A 15,254-nucleotide genomic window follows, 5' to 3' on the forward strand; every position below is an offset into this window, starting at 1 on the left:
GCAAAATTCCTGAGCTCCGTTGGAGTGAATGAGTTAAAGTGGCTCAGGGATGAAATAGTCCTTTAACACCTTTATTAAATTATCACTTAAGACAAAGGCAAACATATTCATCTAAAAGAAAACAAACCATGTTAACTTGTCCACAGTTACAAATATTATACATCACATATATTCTTTTATACAATTATCATCAGTCAATCATTACATAAATTGATACATTCCTGCCTTCCCTTAAACCTCATTTCTTCTCCCAAACATTATTCTGCATGTATTGGTCCCACAATTTCTATTTTTTCTATGTAATTTACTCATATCCTTTTATAAAGATCCCCCTTTCAGTTCTTTTATCTCTGTTACAATATTTATTACAACAAAAGTCATCACAATTAAAATTACTATATCTAGGCAATTCAGATCCTGTATCTCAGCTCAAAACTATAATTTCCTTAGTAACACCCATTTGCTCACCCAATATTTCTGACAGAGTACTCTGCAGGGAATTTTTTAAATCTGCCAACTCATTACATTCTTAAAACATATGTTCCCAGTTACCCATTTCTTCCCCATCACACCTTCAGAATATGCAACCTACCTGAGGAAAAATTCTTTGGAGTCTGCTTGGGTTATGAAAGATTAGAACATATTTCAAAAAATTTTGCTAGGAATTAAAGAACACCTAGAATTGGTGCTTTAAAGGGATCTACACCTTTTTGCTTGACCAACAGCAAGAATTATGCCCACTTAAACTGATACATTTTCAATTATATTTTAAATAATCAACTATCCCTAAAGTCAACCGAGAAAACAATAAGCATAAATGCTTGAAACACAAACAAAAATAAAAAAAGAAACACAGAAAGTATTATTTTTTGCAGAGGGACAAGCCCCCTGTACCACTCGCACCCTGCTACTTATATATATATATATATATATACCAACTGTGAGATTATACTACAGTAGAAAAAGGACAAATTCCCCAATCTCCACTGTTCTTCGATTAAACAAACAAAAAGCAGGCACACTTTGATCAAATACATTTTGATCATCTCTACCAGCTGTTTTTGTCTTCAACTAACCAACTTACATCCAAATTTTCCTAATAAAAGATTTCTAGGTTGCTGGCAATCCATCAACAGAATTGGCATAATGTTAATCTAAGGGACTAAATGACTGAGAGAGGCTTAACTCAATGAATGACACAGGAGACCTGGTGGAGGCTCTAAAAAGAGGTTTCTTTAGAAGATGCAGTCAGAGGAGGGGAACCCACACGCGTTGGAGCCAAAATCAGGCTATAAGAATGATTCCGGTCTTGCAGTGTTTTGTTTTCTGTACAAGAAATCTTGTTATGAGAGACAGAATGGAGGAAAGCTGTATAAAAGTCCCAGTTGCCACTGGTGGATTACAGTGTCCCATGGTGTCTTACCCTTTGGAGGAATGATGGAGAAAAAGTTGCACTTGGTAGTAGCCAGGGATGCAAAAAAAAAGACATAGTATAGCTTACCCAGTAAAGGAAGATCATCTGTGCTATTTCCAGACTAAAGGACCAGTCATGTGACATCAAAAAGCATCTGCTTAGTCTGACTGCTAGCAAGCTGGTCTGACAAGGGATATCCATATCTGTCAGAATACCCCCTACCATATTCTCATCACCCCAAGACAAGGACTATGACCAGGTTCTTCCATATCTGTTGATGAACATTTTGAATGAGTATATAGCAACTACACTATGGGGACACTGGTCCTGAAAAGCCTGTAATGGCAAAAGGACAGCGGTCATCTCCATGATATTTATGTGTGGAGAGGCCACTTTCTGAGTCCAAGTTCCTTAGATTGTCCCAATCCCAAAAAATGTCAAAGGAAGGGATGTGGAGAAAGTGCAACCCCCTGCTGAGACTGAGGATGTAGCTACCACTGAAGATGCCAGGCAGGTTGATTCAAGGGGTCCTCCAACTAAGAACACTGAGGATGCCAGGCAGGTTGATTCAAGGGGTCCTCCAATTAAGAAAACTGAATATGTATTTTCTACTGTAATACTCAAACATGAAATCTGGTGAATGATACCATTTAGATTGTTGATGCCACAAGTCCCAGTACTCTTACAATGAGGGCTGCTGGAAGACAGGGACGCTACAGAAAATGTTTGACAAATGTCTGAGCTGATAAGTATCCCATCTTCAGGTAGAATGGACAATTTTAATCTGGAGTGCAGTTGACAGGCTGTAAATGTTAGTGCTTGTGATGGTGCCAGCTGTGACTTTATAGCTGTAACAAGCAGTCCCTTGCCAGAATTAAGGACTTGCTCGGGGTTGCAATCATAAGCCAATCATCTAAGTATAGAAATACTCTTAATCTTACCAGTCTCAGGTGAGCTGTAATAAGCACTGAGTGAATACCAATGGGTTGTGGTAGATCAAAGAGTTGGGCTCTGAAATGGTACTGATTGGTTGCCACCTCAAAAAAGCAGGAACTTCCTGGATGCCTTTGCTATCTTTATGTATAGGCAGGCATCCTGGAGTTCCAAAGAACATATCCGGTTCAAAATGCTGAAAGCAAAGAAGGACTTGACACCACCATGGTCATCTGAATCTTGATTCTCCTTACATAAAATTTTAGGTCATCAAGGTTTAAGACTGGCCTGAGGTCATTTGACTTTTTGAAGGCTGAGACGAACTGGGTGTAAACCTCAAATTTTATCTGATCCGGTCTGGTTGGACCACTTGAATGGCTCTTTTCAGTAACAGGTTAAATACCTCTATTTTGGCTGCTAACTTCTGGTGAGGTGGGTCATTTGGAAGCAGGAATATTGTACTTTGGGAGGGTGGCTTCAAAAAGTAAACAGTATAACCTCTGTAATTTTTTTTTTTTTTTTTTGCAATACACCTGTTTTGAATGACGGTTAGTCATGCATTTAGATGTAGTAATACTCAACACCCGATTACTTGCAGAGGTAGACAGTCAGGTAAAGTCTTCAGGGGTGCTGTGACTGACTCCCACAAGGGATACAGAGTCCCTAGTTCTGCAGTCCACATCTACCTTATGGATGATACCTAGAAGAGAAACTCCCACAACCTCGAGAGTTCCTGTCAAAATGCTGATCAAATACTGGATGCTAAGGCTTTCAAAAAGTACAGTTTTGTACCTACCATAAATGTAGATGTTCGAAGATCCACATTGCTGCAGTCATAACCTGTGGGTAGTCCGCTGTCCTCGGTCGGCCCGAATACCAAAGTGTTAGGCTGGCGTCGGTCATGGTCGCTCAGATCTGACGTCAGTACGCCGTGGTACTAAAGCGCATGACCGACGCCATATCTTCAGTCTTTCTTGCCCCAGATATCAGAAGGCCTTAAAAAGAAAGGCCATAGCCAAAAATAGAAAAATACCCAATCACCAAAATAGCAACAATAGATACACTACAAACCACACAGCCACCCCAAACTACAGAGGGGAAGGAGGGAGGGTAAATTGGACTGCAGCAATGTGGATCTTCGAACATCTACATTTATGGTAGGTACAAAACTGTACTATGTTCTTCATCTCACATTGCTGCAGTCATAACCTGTGGGTAGAATCCCAAAGCAAAGGCAAAGGGAGGTTGGTAAAATCAGATAGCATTAGGAGCTGCTAACATGCCCTGTAAAACTGCAGTGGCAAACCCAGCCCTAGATTTGGAATAAAGAGGAAGATGGTAATGTTTAGAAAAAGTGTGCACTGAACTCCAAGTAGCTGCCTCCAAAATATCCTTAGTAGCTACTCCCCTTAAAAAAGCAGTAGAAGTGGCAGTTGCCCTAGTGGAATGAGGTCTGATTCCAGCCGGAACCTCCTTACCATGATGAGAATAACAAAAAGCAATGCAATGGCCAATCCACTTAGAAATAGTTTGTTTTGAAACAGGTTTTCCTTGAGATCCCAAGGCAAAAGAAATGAATAACTGTTGGGACTGTCTGAACCCTTTAGTTCTGCTCAAATAATAACATAACTGCCTGTGAATGTCCAAAGAATGCAAAATTTTTTCCCCCTTATTTTGGGGATCAGCATAAAATGTAGGCAGATGAATAGATTGGTTTAAGGCCACATTAGAAACAACTTTAGGCATAAAAGTAGGATTAGTACGTAGTGAGACCCTATCCTTATGAAATATCAAGAAGGGTTCAACTGCCATTAGAGCCTGTAATTCAGATACCCTTCTAGCAGACGTAATGGCCAACAAAAAAGCAGTCTTCCAAGACAAAAACTTCAACTCTGAAGTAGCTGCAGGTTCAAAAGGAGGTAATGTGAGCTTTTCCAACACAAAATTGAGATCCCAGGAAGGAGTAGGAGCTCTACGTGGGGGTCTTATGTTCTTTGCCCCTCTAAGAAATTGCTTGAACAAAGGGTGAGAGAATAATGGTGGGTCACAGTCATAGTGAGCAGAAATGGCTGCAGCATGAACTTTCACAGAGGAGAAAGACAAACCCTTGTCTAATAATTCTGTAAGATACTGAAGTGAAACACTCAAATTAGGCACTGAAACATTAAAGCTCTTTGTTTTGCTCCAAAGAAAAAATCTCCTCCATTTATCAGCATAAACTTTCCTTGTACTAGGCCGTCTGGCCTCCAAAATGACATTCAAAACTTGTTGAGGAAGCTGCGACCCCCCAGGGTCTAAAACAGAATACGCCATGCTGTCAGATGCAGGGACTGAATCCTGACATTGCGGAAATGATTGCTTGCCTGGGACAAAAGGTGTGGAATTAATGGCAAAGGCCAAGGAGGCTCCCGTACTAAAGTCCTCAGCAGAGGGTACCAGTGCTGCCGTGGCCAATCTGGAGCTATCAGAATCATGCAAGGCTTGTCCTGCCTGACCTTTAGGAGCACCTTGGGAAGGAGAGGCAGAGGAGGAAAGGCATAAACGTGAAGGTTGTTCCAACTGAATGATAGAGCATCCACTTTCCAAGCTTTTGGGTGAAACAGCTTTGTGCAAAACTTTGGCAGTTGGTAATTCAGTGGAGAAGCGAACAGATCTATGTCTGGAGTCCCCCAAGCCACCGTCAACTGTTGAAAAACATGAGGATCCAATTTCCACTCGTGGGGATCCACCATCTGTCTGCTCAAAACATCTGCTAAGGAGTTCTGTGCTCCTGGCAGAAACCTTGCCTGAAGAGTGAGGTGCAAACTGAGAGCAGTCTCCCACAAAATCATAGCTCGTCTGCAAAGAGGGTACGAATGGGTACCCCCCTGCTTGTTGATGTACCACATGACAGTTGTGTTGTCTGTTTGAATCAACACTTGTCCTGGGTGAAGTAGATCCTTGAAAGCCATCAATGCAAATTGGACTGCTAACATCTCCTTCATGTTGATATGCAAATGTTGTAGTCTGGCAGGCCACGTGTCTTGAACCCATTTTCCATTGAAGTGTGCTCCCCAAGCCATGTCTGAGGCATCTGTCGTTAAGATCTGACTCGCCTCTGGTCGGGTCACAGAGAGTCCCTTGTTTAGGTGACATTCCTGAGCCCACCACAAAAATTCCTTTGGATGCAAGGTATCATCTGAATGACAGTGTCCAAATCGTGGCAGTGTTGAGTCCATACGCTTTTGAGATACCATTGTAGCTTCCTCATATGCAGTTTGGCATTGGGAAGCACCAGAATACAAGATGCCATGAACCCCAAGGCTTGAAGGACTGTCCTTGCAGTCAGCCTGGACCGTAGAGACAATTGTTGGAAGTAAAGGGTAAGATTTCTTTGTTTGTCCGGGGTCAAAATGCCATCTGAGAGGCTGTATTCAGTCTCACACCCAGAAAGCACATGTCCTGAGAGGGTACTAGACTGGACTTTGTTTCGTTCACAGAATACCCTAGGCACCTTAACACTGCCATAACATACTGTAGATGGTGAAGTAACTTGACTTTGTCTTGAGCCAGAATCAGGCAATCGTCCAAATAAGGATAAATTTGTATTCCCCTTAACCTTAAGAAGGCTATCACCGGTGCCAGGACCTTTGTGAACACCCTGGGCGCAGTAGATAAGCCAAAGGGCAATGCAGAGAACTGATAATGTAAAGTACCAGCCAGCGCAGGAACCTCCTGCAGCTGGTCCTGATAGGAATGTGAAGATAAGCCTCTTTGAGATCCAGAGTTACCATCCAGTGATCTTTGCCTAATAGAGGCAGAAGTTGTTGCAAAGTTAACATCTTGAATTTCGGAATGTCCAGGTATGTGTTGAGAATAGACAAATCCAGAATTGGCCTCCAAGTGTTTCCTTTCTTTGGTACAAGAAACAGGCGAGAATAAAATCCTAGGCCTACTTCTGACGGAGGGACCTCCTGGATAGCCCCCATTTTTAGAAGTAAAGAAATCTGTTTGTGAGCCTCCACCTTTTGCTGAAAAGGAACGTCTGGCATGCCTTTGAAAGGAGGCAAGGTGTGAAAATAAAACTTGTAGCCTCAATCTATAATGTCCAACACCCATTTGTCCTGAGTGACTAAAAGCCAATTTTGCCTGAAAAGTGCCAACTTTCCTCCCAGAGGAGCTGCCAGACAGGAGGGATCTGGCAGCTGGAGATACAGGTCATTGGGTCTGTTTACGAAAAGGCTGGCCCCTGCCCTCACCTGAAGATTGTGCAGGGGAACTCCACATCCTAGGCCTGAAAGAACCTTGAGCATGAGCTCTGCCCCTACCACGTCTAGATCTGCCCCTAGACTGTAAATCAGAAGGATAAGCCCATCCCTTAGTAGGCCAATTTCTGCTAAACTTAGGGGGCTGCACCTGTAAAAAATCCTTAACTGTTTGCATAGACTTAGCTTTGTCTTCCATTTTCTTCAAAACTGACTCCACAGGAGAACCAAACAGAACTTCAGACTGAAGGAGCATCCAAAATTGAGCTTTAACATGCTCTGACAAGTTCTGATCCTTAAGCCAGGCGTGCCTACGAATAACTGATCCAGTGGCAGCCACCCTGGAAGAGGCCTGAAGAGCATCAAAACCACACTGCAAGGAATGCTTACCCACCTGATCAGAGGCATGAACTAAATCCTGCAATTCCTTACACTCAATGCCCTCTGCCAAAGCATCTACCTTAGATTTCAACTGGCTTAGGAGAAAATTCTGGTACTTCAGCATATGAAACTGGCAATTCAAAGCCCTCATTGCTAGAGTGGAAGAGATATACACTTTTTTACCCCACCTATCCAAAGCTCTAGAATCTTTATCCATAGGAACTGGATTCTTTACAACAGAAGCCCTGACACCCTTAGGTCCCTGGCTAATAGTTTCCGGGTCAGCTCTCGGGCTCTTATACAAATATTTATGAGCCTCAGGCACTCTGTAATACCTGTCTGGCTTGACCGGGGCAGGAGGCAAAGAATCAGGATTAAGGGAAGCTTCAGAGAAAACATCCTGAACAACATCCAAAACAGGGGGTATAGCCAAGGGCCTATGCTGTGGTAAAAACAAGAACTCCCTAAGTCTCTTTCTTGAATCTGAGAAATCCTGACCTTCCCACTTAAAATGCTCTCTCATGGAATGCAGGGTTTCAGAAAAAGAAAAATCCTCTGGGGGGGAAGCAGAAGGACTAGAATCCTCTGCATCTGAATCAGAATAAGGAGGAAAATCCTGAATGTCTTCAGCCGAAGACTCCGAGTAATCTGAGGAATGCTCCAATCCTTCCACCTCTGGCTCCACCCTAGGCCTCTTATCTGGAGGGGGCAAAGAACCCCTGATTAAGGAAATTAAATCTTCTGCCATTTTCAGCATATGCTTTTTCGGTACAGAACCTGCAGAACTAGGGCTGACGCCAGAGGAAGACAAACCAGGCCTAACCTTGGAAGGTACCTTAGAGACAGAAGTAGAAGGCCTAACTACCTTATGCAAAGAAGGGACTACAGAGACCTGAGAGGCCCCCTCAGCGTGACCCGACTCCTGAGAGGCCACATCCTGCAAAACTAAAGGCTCCCCCTGAGACTCAGCTGAAACCTCGGCTGGATCCACAGATTCCACCGTAGTTTCTAAAGAACCGGCATCCGTAACGGACGACTCATCCTGCTTGGACTTTAACGATTTTTCCTTACACTTCTTAGCGGTAGCGGGCGTCGGAGGATCCGACGGCATATTGTAATTACACCGCTTACCGAAGACAAGCCTAGCACAATCTAACCTGCGTTTAATGGTGCGCTTATTAAATCTAGCACAAAAGCGACACCCGACTACGTCGTGCTCAGGCCCCAAGCAAGGTATACAAAGAGAGTGGTAATCCCTATGAGGTATCTGTTTCCCACAAGAAATACAATTATTCACTTTTTCTGACATCCGGATTTAACTGAGGCAAGAAAAGACAAAAATATTCCCCAACGGGGTACTTAGCCCAACTTGGTCTTCGGTCTGAAACTCAGAATACGAAAATTTCAGGACGCCGAACAGCACTTGCAAAACGCTGCTTCTGCTTCGGACCATGCGGCAAGAAAGACTGAAGATATGGCGTCGGTCATGCGCTTTAGTACCACGGCGTACTGACGTCAGATCTGAGCGACCATGACCGACGCCAGCCTAACACTTTGGTATTCGGGCCGACCGAGGACAGCGGACTACCCACAGGTTATGACTGCAGCAATGTGAGATGAAGAACATCCATATGTTCTTCACAGCCTTTTGATTCTTTACAAAGGAACTTTGATGGGTGACATCCTTTATCTCAACAGCTAGGAGTGTTTTTCTCCCTCTTGAGCAATTTCACTTTTACCTAAGGTCCAAGGAGGGACGGTCCATCAAATTGGACACGTGCAAAGAACACATTAAAGTTTTTCCATGAATCCAGAGTCTGAGCCAGGTCTGTTTCCTCATGGTGATGTCTGTCTGAGCTGCTCTCATTGCTTCATCCATCACACTGTGCATCAACCTCAAAAAGTGATGAAATGCTATTCACAAATGACATCTGTGAGTCTATCCTACTGACATACAGAGCTGTGTAGCAAATTTTTCAGTGTGTCCAGCACCTTTTTGGACAAGTCATACTGAAATCATGTCTTGTGTCAGGTAGTTCAGAGCCCTTATAGCAAAAGCACCTGACTAAGGAAGCTCATTTTCCAAAATGAATCCAAAACCCTGGCATCCTTATCCAGCGTATGGACCAAGGCTCTCTCCCCACTGAGCCCTCCCTTGTTTGTGGCCACCACCACAAAGTCCAAAAGGAGATTCTTACTCCAGTGAGGATCTATCCCTGGAAACAGGAGGATCTTATCTGACTTTCTAGAGATGGGCTCTGCTCTTATCATCCCTATCCATAGCAGGAGGGATCACACAAGAAGTAGGTGAGGTGGACTGAAAAAAACTCCTGTAGGATTCCCTTCCTCAAGGGAACTGGGGCCTGCAAGCCATAATCCCCTCTATCTCATCAGTTCCAGGATCTCCTTGAATTTGGGGACTTCTACAGGAAGGTGTGAGGAAGTTTCCCTTTTATCAAGATCCTTGTATGGAGTAGGAAAATCTAGTGAAAATTCAGTGTGCCTCCTCTTGCACATTCTCTGTCACAGAATGCTCACTTTGGACTCGCCTGATTATTCAAAAGAGGAATCTTCCCTGGAAAGCAGGGGTCTGTGGAAGCTTTTCTGTGCCTGGTCCCACTGGAAGAAGGATAAAAGAGCCTAGGTCCCAAACTGAGTGATATTATGGGGTGCAGTTACAGCAATAGATACTTCTTTAACAACTAACAACCTGGAGGGTTGCTTTAAAACCACTTCTGCAAGCTCAATAGCTGGCACTGACTTTGTCAATTCCTAAGTCACTGGCTCACTCAAACATGACTTTCATGAGATCAAATCTAATACAATGGATATGAAGCTCAGATATGATATTATGCACAAAGTTACGGAAGTTATCACCACTGAAGGACTGAATGCCAACTACATTGTCACTAAGGATTGGTACCAATGCCTAAGTCGAGCCAATGACAGTGATGAATTTAGGCTTAGTGGGCCTCATCACCATAGGGGGTCAGTGTTGAGGACATTAGCACCCAGCATGTTTGCTCTAAAAGAGAAACCTTTGAAGCTGAGGTGAATGGTATGGTAACCATATTTGCCAGACACTCCTAGCAATGAGAAATAGACTGGGCTAGGAGCATGAGATGTAGATGGAACAGGCCCTTCTCTAGCCATGCTACATACACAGGTGGAAGAGGGGATACCAACTTCAATTTGGGCCTTGACCAAAGCCTTCATTATCTTTTCCCAACTGAGACAAACTGTGGGACTCCATACCAACCTAGTTGATCGAATGGACATTGCTGAAGAGTGTAAGGAGTCAAGGTACACAGAAGGTCCCCACTCAAGGAGAATCTGACAACTTTCTTCTTCCTCAGGATGGGCTTATGAAGAACTTGAAATGTACTGCTGGGATACCTCAGCAGGACAGCCTTGTACGGGTTTGTGAGTCTAAACAGTCGTAGTGGTAGTAGGGTACTTTTGGAGAAGAACATCTATCCTCATCACTTGGACTACTGTCTAACATCTTCTTTTTCCTTTTTTCTTCTTCTCTTGCTGAGGCTCTTCTTTCTTATCCAAATACCCATTAGGCAATCAAATATCAAACTCAATATGAAGAAGATAGGAAAGTGAGGTACATTACTGGAGTGAGGGAAGGAACTCAAGATTTGAAAGTATCCTAAGATGCCAAACTGGTACAGCTTGCGGCAACCAGTCCTTCAGATGAAGTAGATGGACTGCATCATCTAAGATATAAAAAGATGAGAAATAGTACAACTTCCAGCATCTGGATACATATTTATAAAAATTCTCAGTATCCACAGCTACCTAATAAAAAATATACAGACAGTACTATTTCTGACAGCTAGCTGACACATAGCCTGAAGTTTTGTCCGAGGTCATAATTATTTATACATTACCCAATTTTTACAAAGTATGCGACACACTATAAAAAAACTACTAATATAGAAAATCCTAATTAAAATAATCCGCAAAAAATGGGTTTGAATCTTACCTTGACCAACTTTTCAACCTGTTTTTCCAGTTCAAAAACACTGGATGAAGCAAGATTCTTGCCCTATACAAAAAAGGGAAAAATGAGCCATACATGCTGCAATCAATGACGGTTTAAAAAGAAAAAAATTATACATATAATCAGAGTTATAGTATACAGTTTATAGCTAAATGTCGTATAAATTCCAACCTGAGCATGCTCTAGTAAACCATATTCTGAAGGTACATTCTCTGTTAAAAAATGCACCTGGCAAATGCATTCTGTCCTGTTCACATTCACGAGAAGAAGAGAGGTGGAGTTAAAAATACACTACAGATCATTAAATTAGCTAAGGCTGCATGTGACTAACAGTCTTAACACTGCGGATTCTGCATACAATCCAAAAATCACAGATTCCATAGAAGTCCTTTGGAAGATTAGACACAGCTACGTAATTTCCTGTTTGATGACTATACTTGAGAAGTTAGGAGTCAAACTAACACATACATACATGCAACAGTTCCAGTTAATGGGATAGAAACAAACGATGATGGCATGTACAAACACTTAGGTGATTAGCTTATAGATTTTACAGGCAGGGAGGTTCTCTGTTACTGACTAAAGAGATAATGGTATCCCTAAAGTGAGCACTTTTCAGACTATGACATTATCTACCACTGTCCACTTTCATATTTGATCTGCCGGTGCATCTTCATTGAATAGTGCAGCTGATCAATACTTCTCTAATCCTGTGAAACATACTTTCCATTGTAAGACTGCATTCTATATCTAAAGTTAGACTGGTTAGGCACAAAAGGAAAAAAAAGATGGTCTAACCGACACAATTTCAAATTAGGAAAATTAATTACCCTGTTTAGAACACAAACGGTCATGCAGTCTGTACAAGAATGCCTAGTGTATTACTAACTCTTTTGCAGAATATAATTACAAGGAAAGCAATATTTCCAGATTTATTAAACAATTGAAACTTGCAGATAGGTTGAACAAGATGTCCATAACAAGAACCAATACTATTAGAAGAGTCCACAGAAATAGATGCAGGCACTGGTGGAATTAAAAGGTCTAGACATCTTAAGAAATACTAAACCAATGCATGTTACAAAACTAGCACACGCACACACACACACACATATGTACACCTACCTCTCAAATGTCCCTGTTTTCAGGCTTGATTTATCCCTGTGTATGATGCACATTTTTTTTTAAGTTTGTTCCTATTTTCAGGATTGATTTACCCTTTCAAACAATTTTCTGAATTCCCTTCATCACACACAATCTCTGAACCTCTCTAGTAAACAGAAAACCATAATCTGATGTTGTAAATCTTTTGTTCATACATTACAGATAGGACCTCGGTTCTGTCCTCGGAACTGATACGGCCGTTTCCAGCCACCGCAAGCCAAAAACTCTCAGCTAAGAAGCTACCCACAATGCCCCTCTCCTAGATATTCCAGATCTCATTTGCCTCGTTCCTAGTCAGACGTGTTAGCCATCTCTCTCAAAGCTAAGCTGTAAATTGTTGATTTTATGACAGTTTTTTCTTCTAAATTACTACATTTTTAATCAAGTTAGCCTTTTTTCACTGTTACCTATAACCTAGGCCTATTTCCTCCCCTTTTCCTTGGTAATTTAATTTTTTACTCGTTTTGTTACTGTCCCTCTCTCCTGTCTTTGACAGGCCTTCCCTTTTTACTAGTGATACTCCTTAACTAATATCACTGGTATTTTATTATTTTATCTTTATACTTTAAAGATTTTTATTATTATTATTTTATATATATATATGCATATATATATACATATATATATATATATATATATATATATATATATATATATATATATATATATATATATATATATATATATATATATATATATATATATATATATATACATATTATTTTATCTTATTCATTCTATAGGATAGCATTGTTTTCCTTACCATGTCAGACAAAGCTAAGTTGGGTTTTAAACGGCTTTCCAACTTTGGGGCAAGCCTTGCTGCGACCTGTTCGCTTCCCCCCTGAACTACAAGTGCAGGAGTTATTTTGCCTTGATCCTCCCTCAGGGGGAAAAACCGAGGGACGCTCTAACACACGAATGGCCCCCGGGTCTTCTGTATGCCTTTCCCCCATTTCCCCTCATTCCAAAATTTCTCCAGAAAGCTCAGAGGTTGAAAAGCAAAGTGATCCTCATTGTTCCCTACAGGCCACGTCAAGTCTGGTTCCAGTTTCTATGGCCTCATCTGATTTACAGCCCGTGGATCCTGGATCATTCCCAAGACCTATTATGTCATCCTCAGGGATTGATTCAGCCGAACCTGCACAATGTCAAGCTCACAGCTTGGTTCCTCCACTTCCAATGATTGCCAGGCTGCCTGACATCCCATCTCATGTTTGTGAAATTCTTCTGGCCTCACACAAACCTTCCACTAGAAAGGTTTATTCTGGTAAATGGACTAGGTTCTCTATTTGGGCCAAAGACCAGAACTTAGACCCTTTCTCTATGACTGTTTAGAATATTCTACAATACCCGACTACTCTTCTACATACAGGAGCTTCAGCTTCAACAGTCACTGTACATTTAGCAGCTATTGCCAATTTTCATAATGGTCTTGATAATGCTTCAATTATGTCACACTGCCTATGCAAGACCTTTTTGAAGAGAGTATTACATGTTAAACCTCCGGTCAAGCCTCCCTAAGAACCCTGGGACTTGACTCTGGTGCTTCAGGCTCTCCCTTCGAGCCCTTTGATTCATGTGATTTGAAATTTTTGTCATGGAAAACCATACTTCTAGTAGCACTCACCTTAGCGAGAAGAGTATTTGAGCTGCAGGCCTTGTGTCAAGAGTCCTTACTTGATCTTCCACACAGATAGGGTGTCTCTTCGTACAGACCCTTCTTTATTGCCCAAGGTCATTTCTGGCTTTTCCATTAACCAATTTATTGACCTGCCGGTTTTCTTCCCAAGGCATTCTAGTAGAGGGGAGTACCTTTTGCACACCCTTGATGTGCACCGGCAGCTTTGTTGTTATTTGGACAGGACTAAATCTTTCAGGAAAACAAGCCAATTGTTTGTGGCCTTTGCAGAACCCAGATTGGGTAAATCTGTTTCCAAAGTGACTTTATCCTCTTGGGCTTAGAAACATCAATACCTTTATCTACCAACAGAATAAACTACCCTTACCTTGCAGAATAAAGGCTCATTCTACCAGATCTATGGCTACTTCTGTAGCTTTTCATTCCAGAGCCTCTATGGATGATATATGTGCAGCAGCCACTTGGGTAAGACCTCATACCTTCATATCTCATTACGAATTGGATTTGGCCTCCAGGGGATGAGCATCTTTTGGTTCTATGGTGCTAAGAAATATCCTTCCTTAAGGCCACACACAACTCAAGTAGCTGGGGACTCGGTCCTATCTGTAATGTATGAACAAAAGGAACAAAAGATTTACAACATCTCATAAAGAAGTTATGACTTACCATAATGATCCATCTGTGTTGTAGATCTTTTGTTCATTCATTACTTCCTGCCCTCCTTCCCCCTGCCTGGATTCCTGGTGGACTTTAAGAACTCCTGGTTAGGGTATTTGCTCAGACAGAGCCTCCTACCTTTTCTTATTACTACATCTTCTATCTAGGGCAGGTAAACTTGATCTGGAGCATCTAGGAAAGGGGCATTGTGGGTAGGTTCTTAGCTGATAGTTTTTGGCTTGCGCGAGCTGGAAAACGGCTGTATCGGTTCCGAGGACGGAACCGATGTCCTATCTATAATGAATGAACAAAAGATCTACAACACAGATGGAATGTTATGGTAAGACATAACTTCTTTTTACATGACTAACATACTACTGGCACCAATAATTTAAAGAAAGAAAACAGATCTTACATCTCCCTTTTCAGAAGCAACAATAAATTATCTTGTGTTCTAGAATTTTGCAATTCAGCTCATTACAGTCTCAGTCAACAGATCAAATGGCAGGGAAGAAAGAGTTATCGTCTTGGTGGTTTTAAAATCCAGGAAATGCTTTTTAACACCTTTATCGAATTATCACTTAAAACACAGGCAAACGTAAATTGATATAAAAGAAAGCAAACCATATTAGCATGTTCCTAGTTAAAAACATTACATATTACATGTTTTCATATAACTACATCAATACAACATTACATAAATTGCTCAATTCCTGCCTTTCCTTAAATCTCACTGCTCCTACAAAACATTATTCTCCATGCACTGTTCCCATAATTTCCACTTTTTTCTATGTAATGTGCTTCTAG

General features: G+C 41.7%; 1 protein-coding gene across 1 annotated transcript in view; it reads right to left on the reverse strand.

Annotated features, from left to right (window-relative positions):
- BAZ2A (bromodomain adjacent to zinc finger domain 2A) overlaps positions 1-15,254 on the reverse strand; it is a 3,667,728-nt gene that overhangs the window by 1,519,640 nt on the left and 2,132,834 nt on the right. The window contains exon 19 of the mRNA XM_044083634.1: positions 10,967-11,029. Coding sequence (XP_043939569.1) covers positions 10,967-11,029 — 63 coding nt within the window. The remainder of the gene's footprint in view (positions 1-10,966; positions 11,030-15,254) is intronic.

The sequence above is a fragment of the Protopterus annectens genome, chromosome 9.part0, assembly GCF_019279795.1.
Source record: "Protopterus annectens isolate FY-2018-M chromosome 9.part0, PAN1.0, whole genome shotgun sequence".
NCBI lineage: Eukaryota > Metazoa > Chordata > Ceratodontiformes > Protopteridae > Protopterus > Protopterus annectens.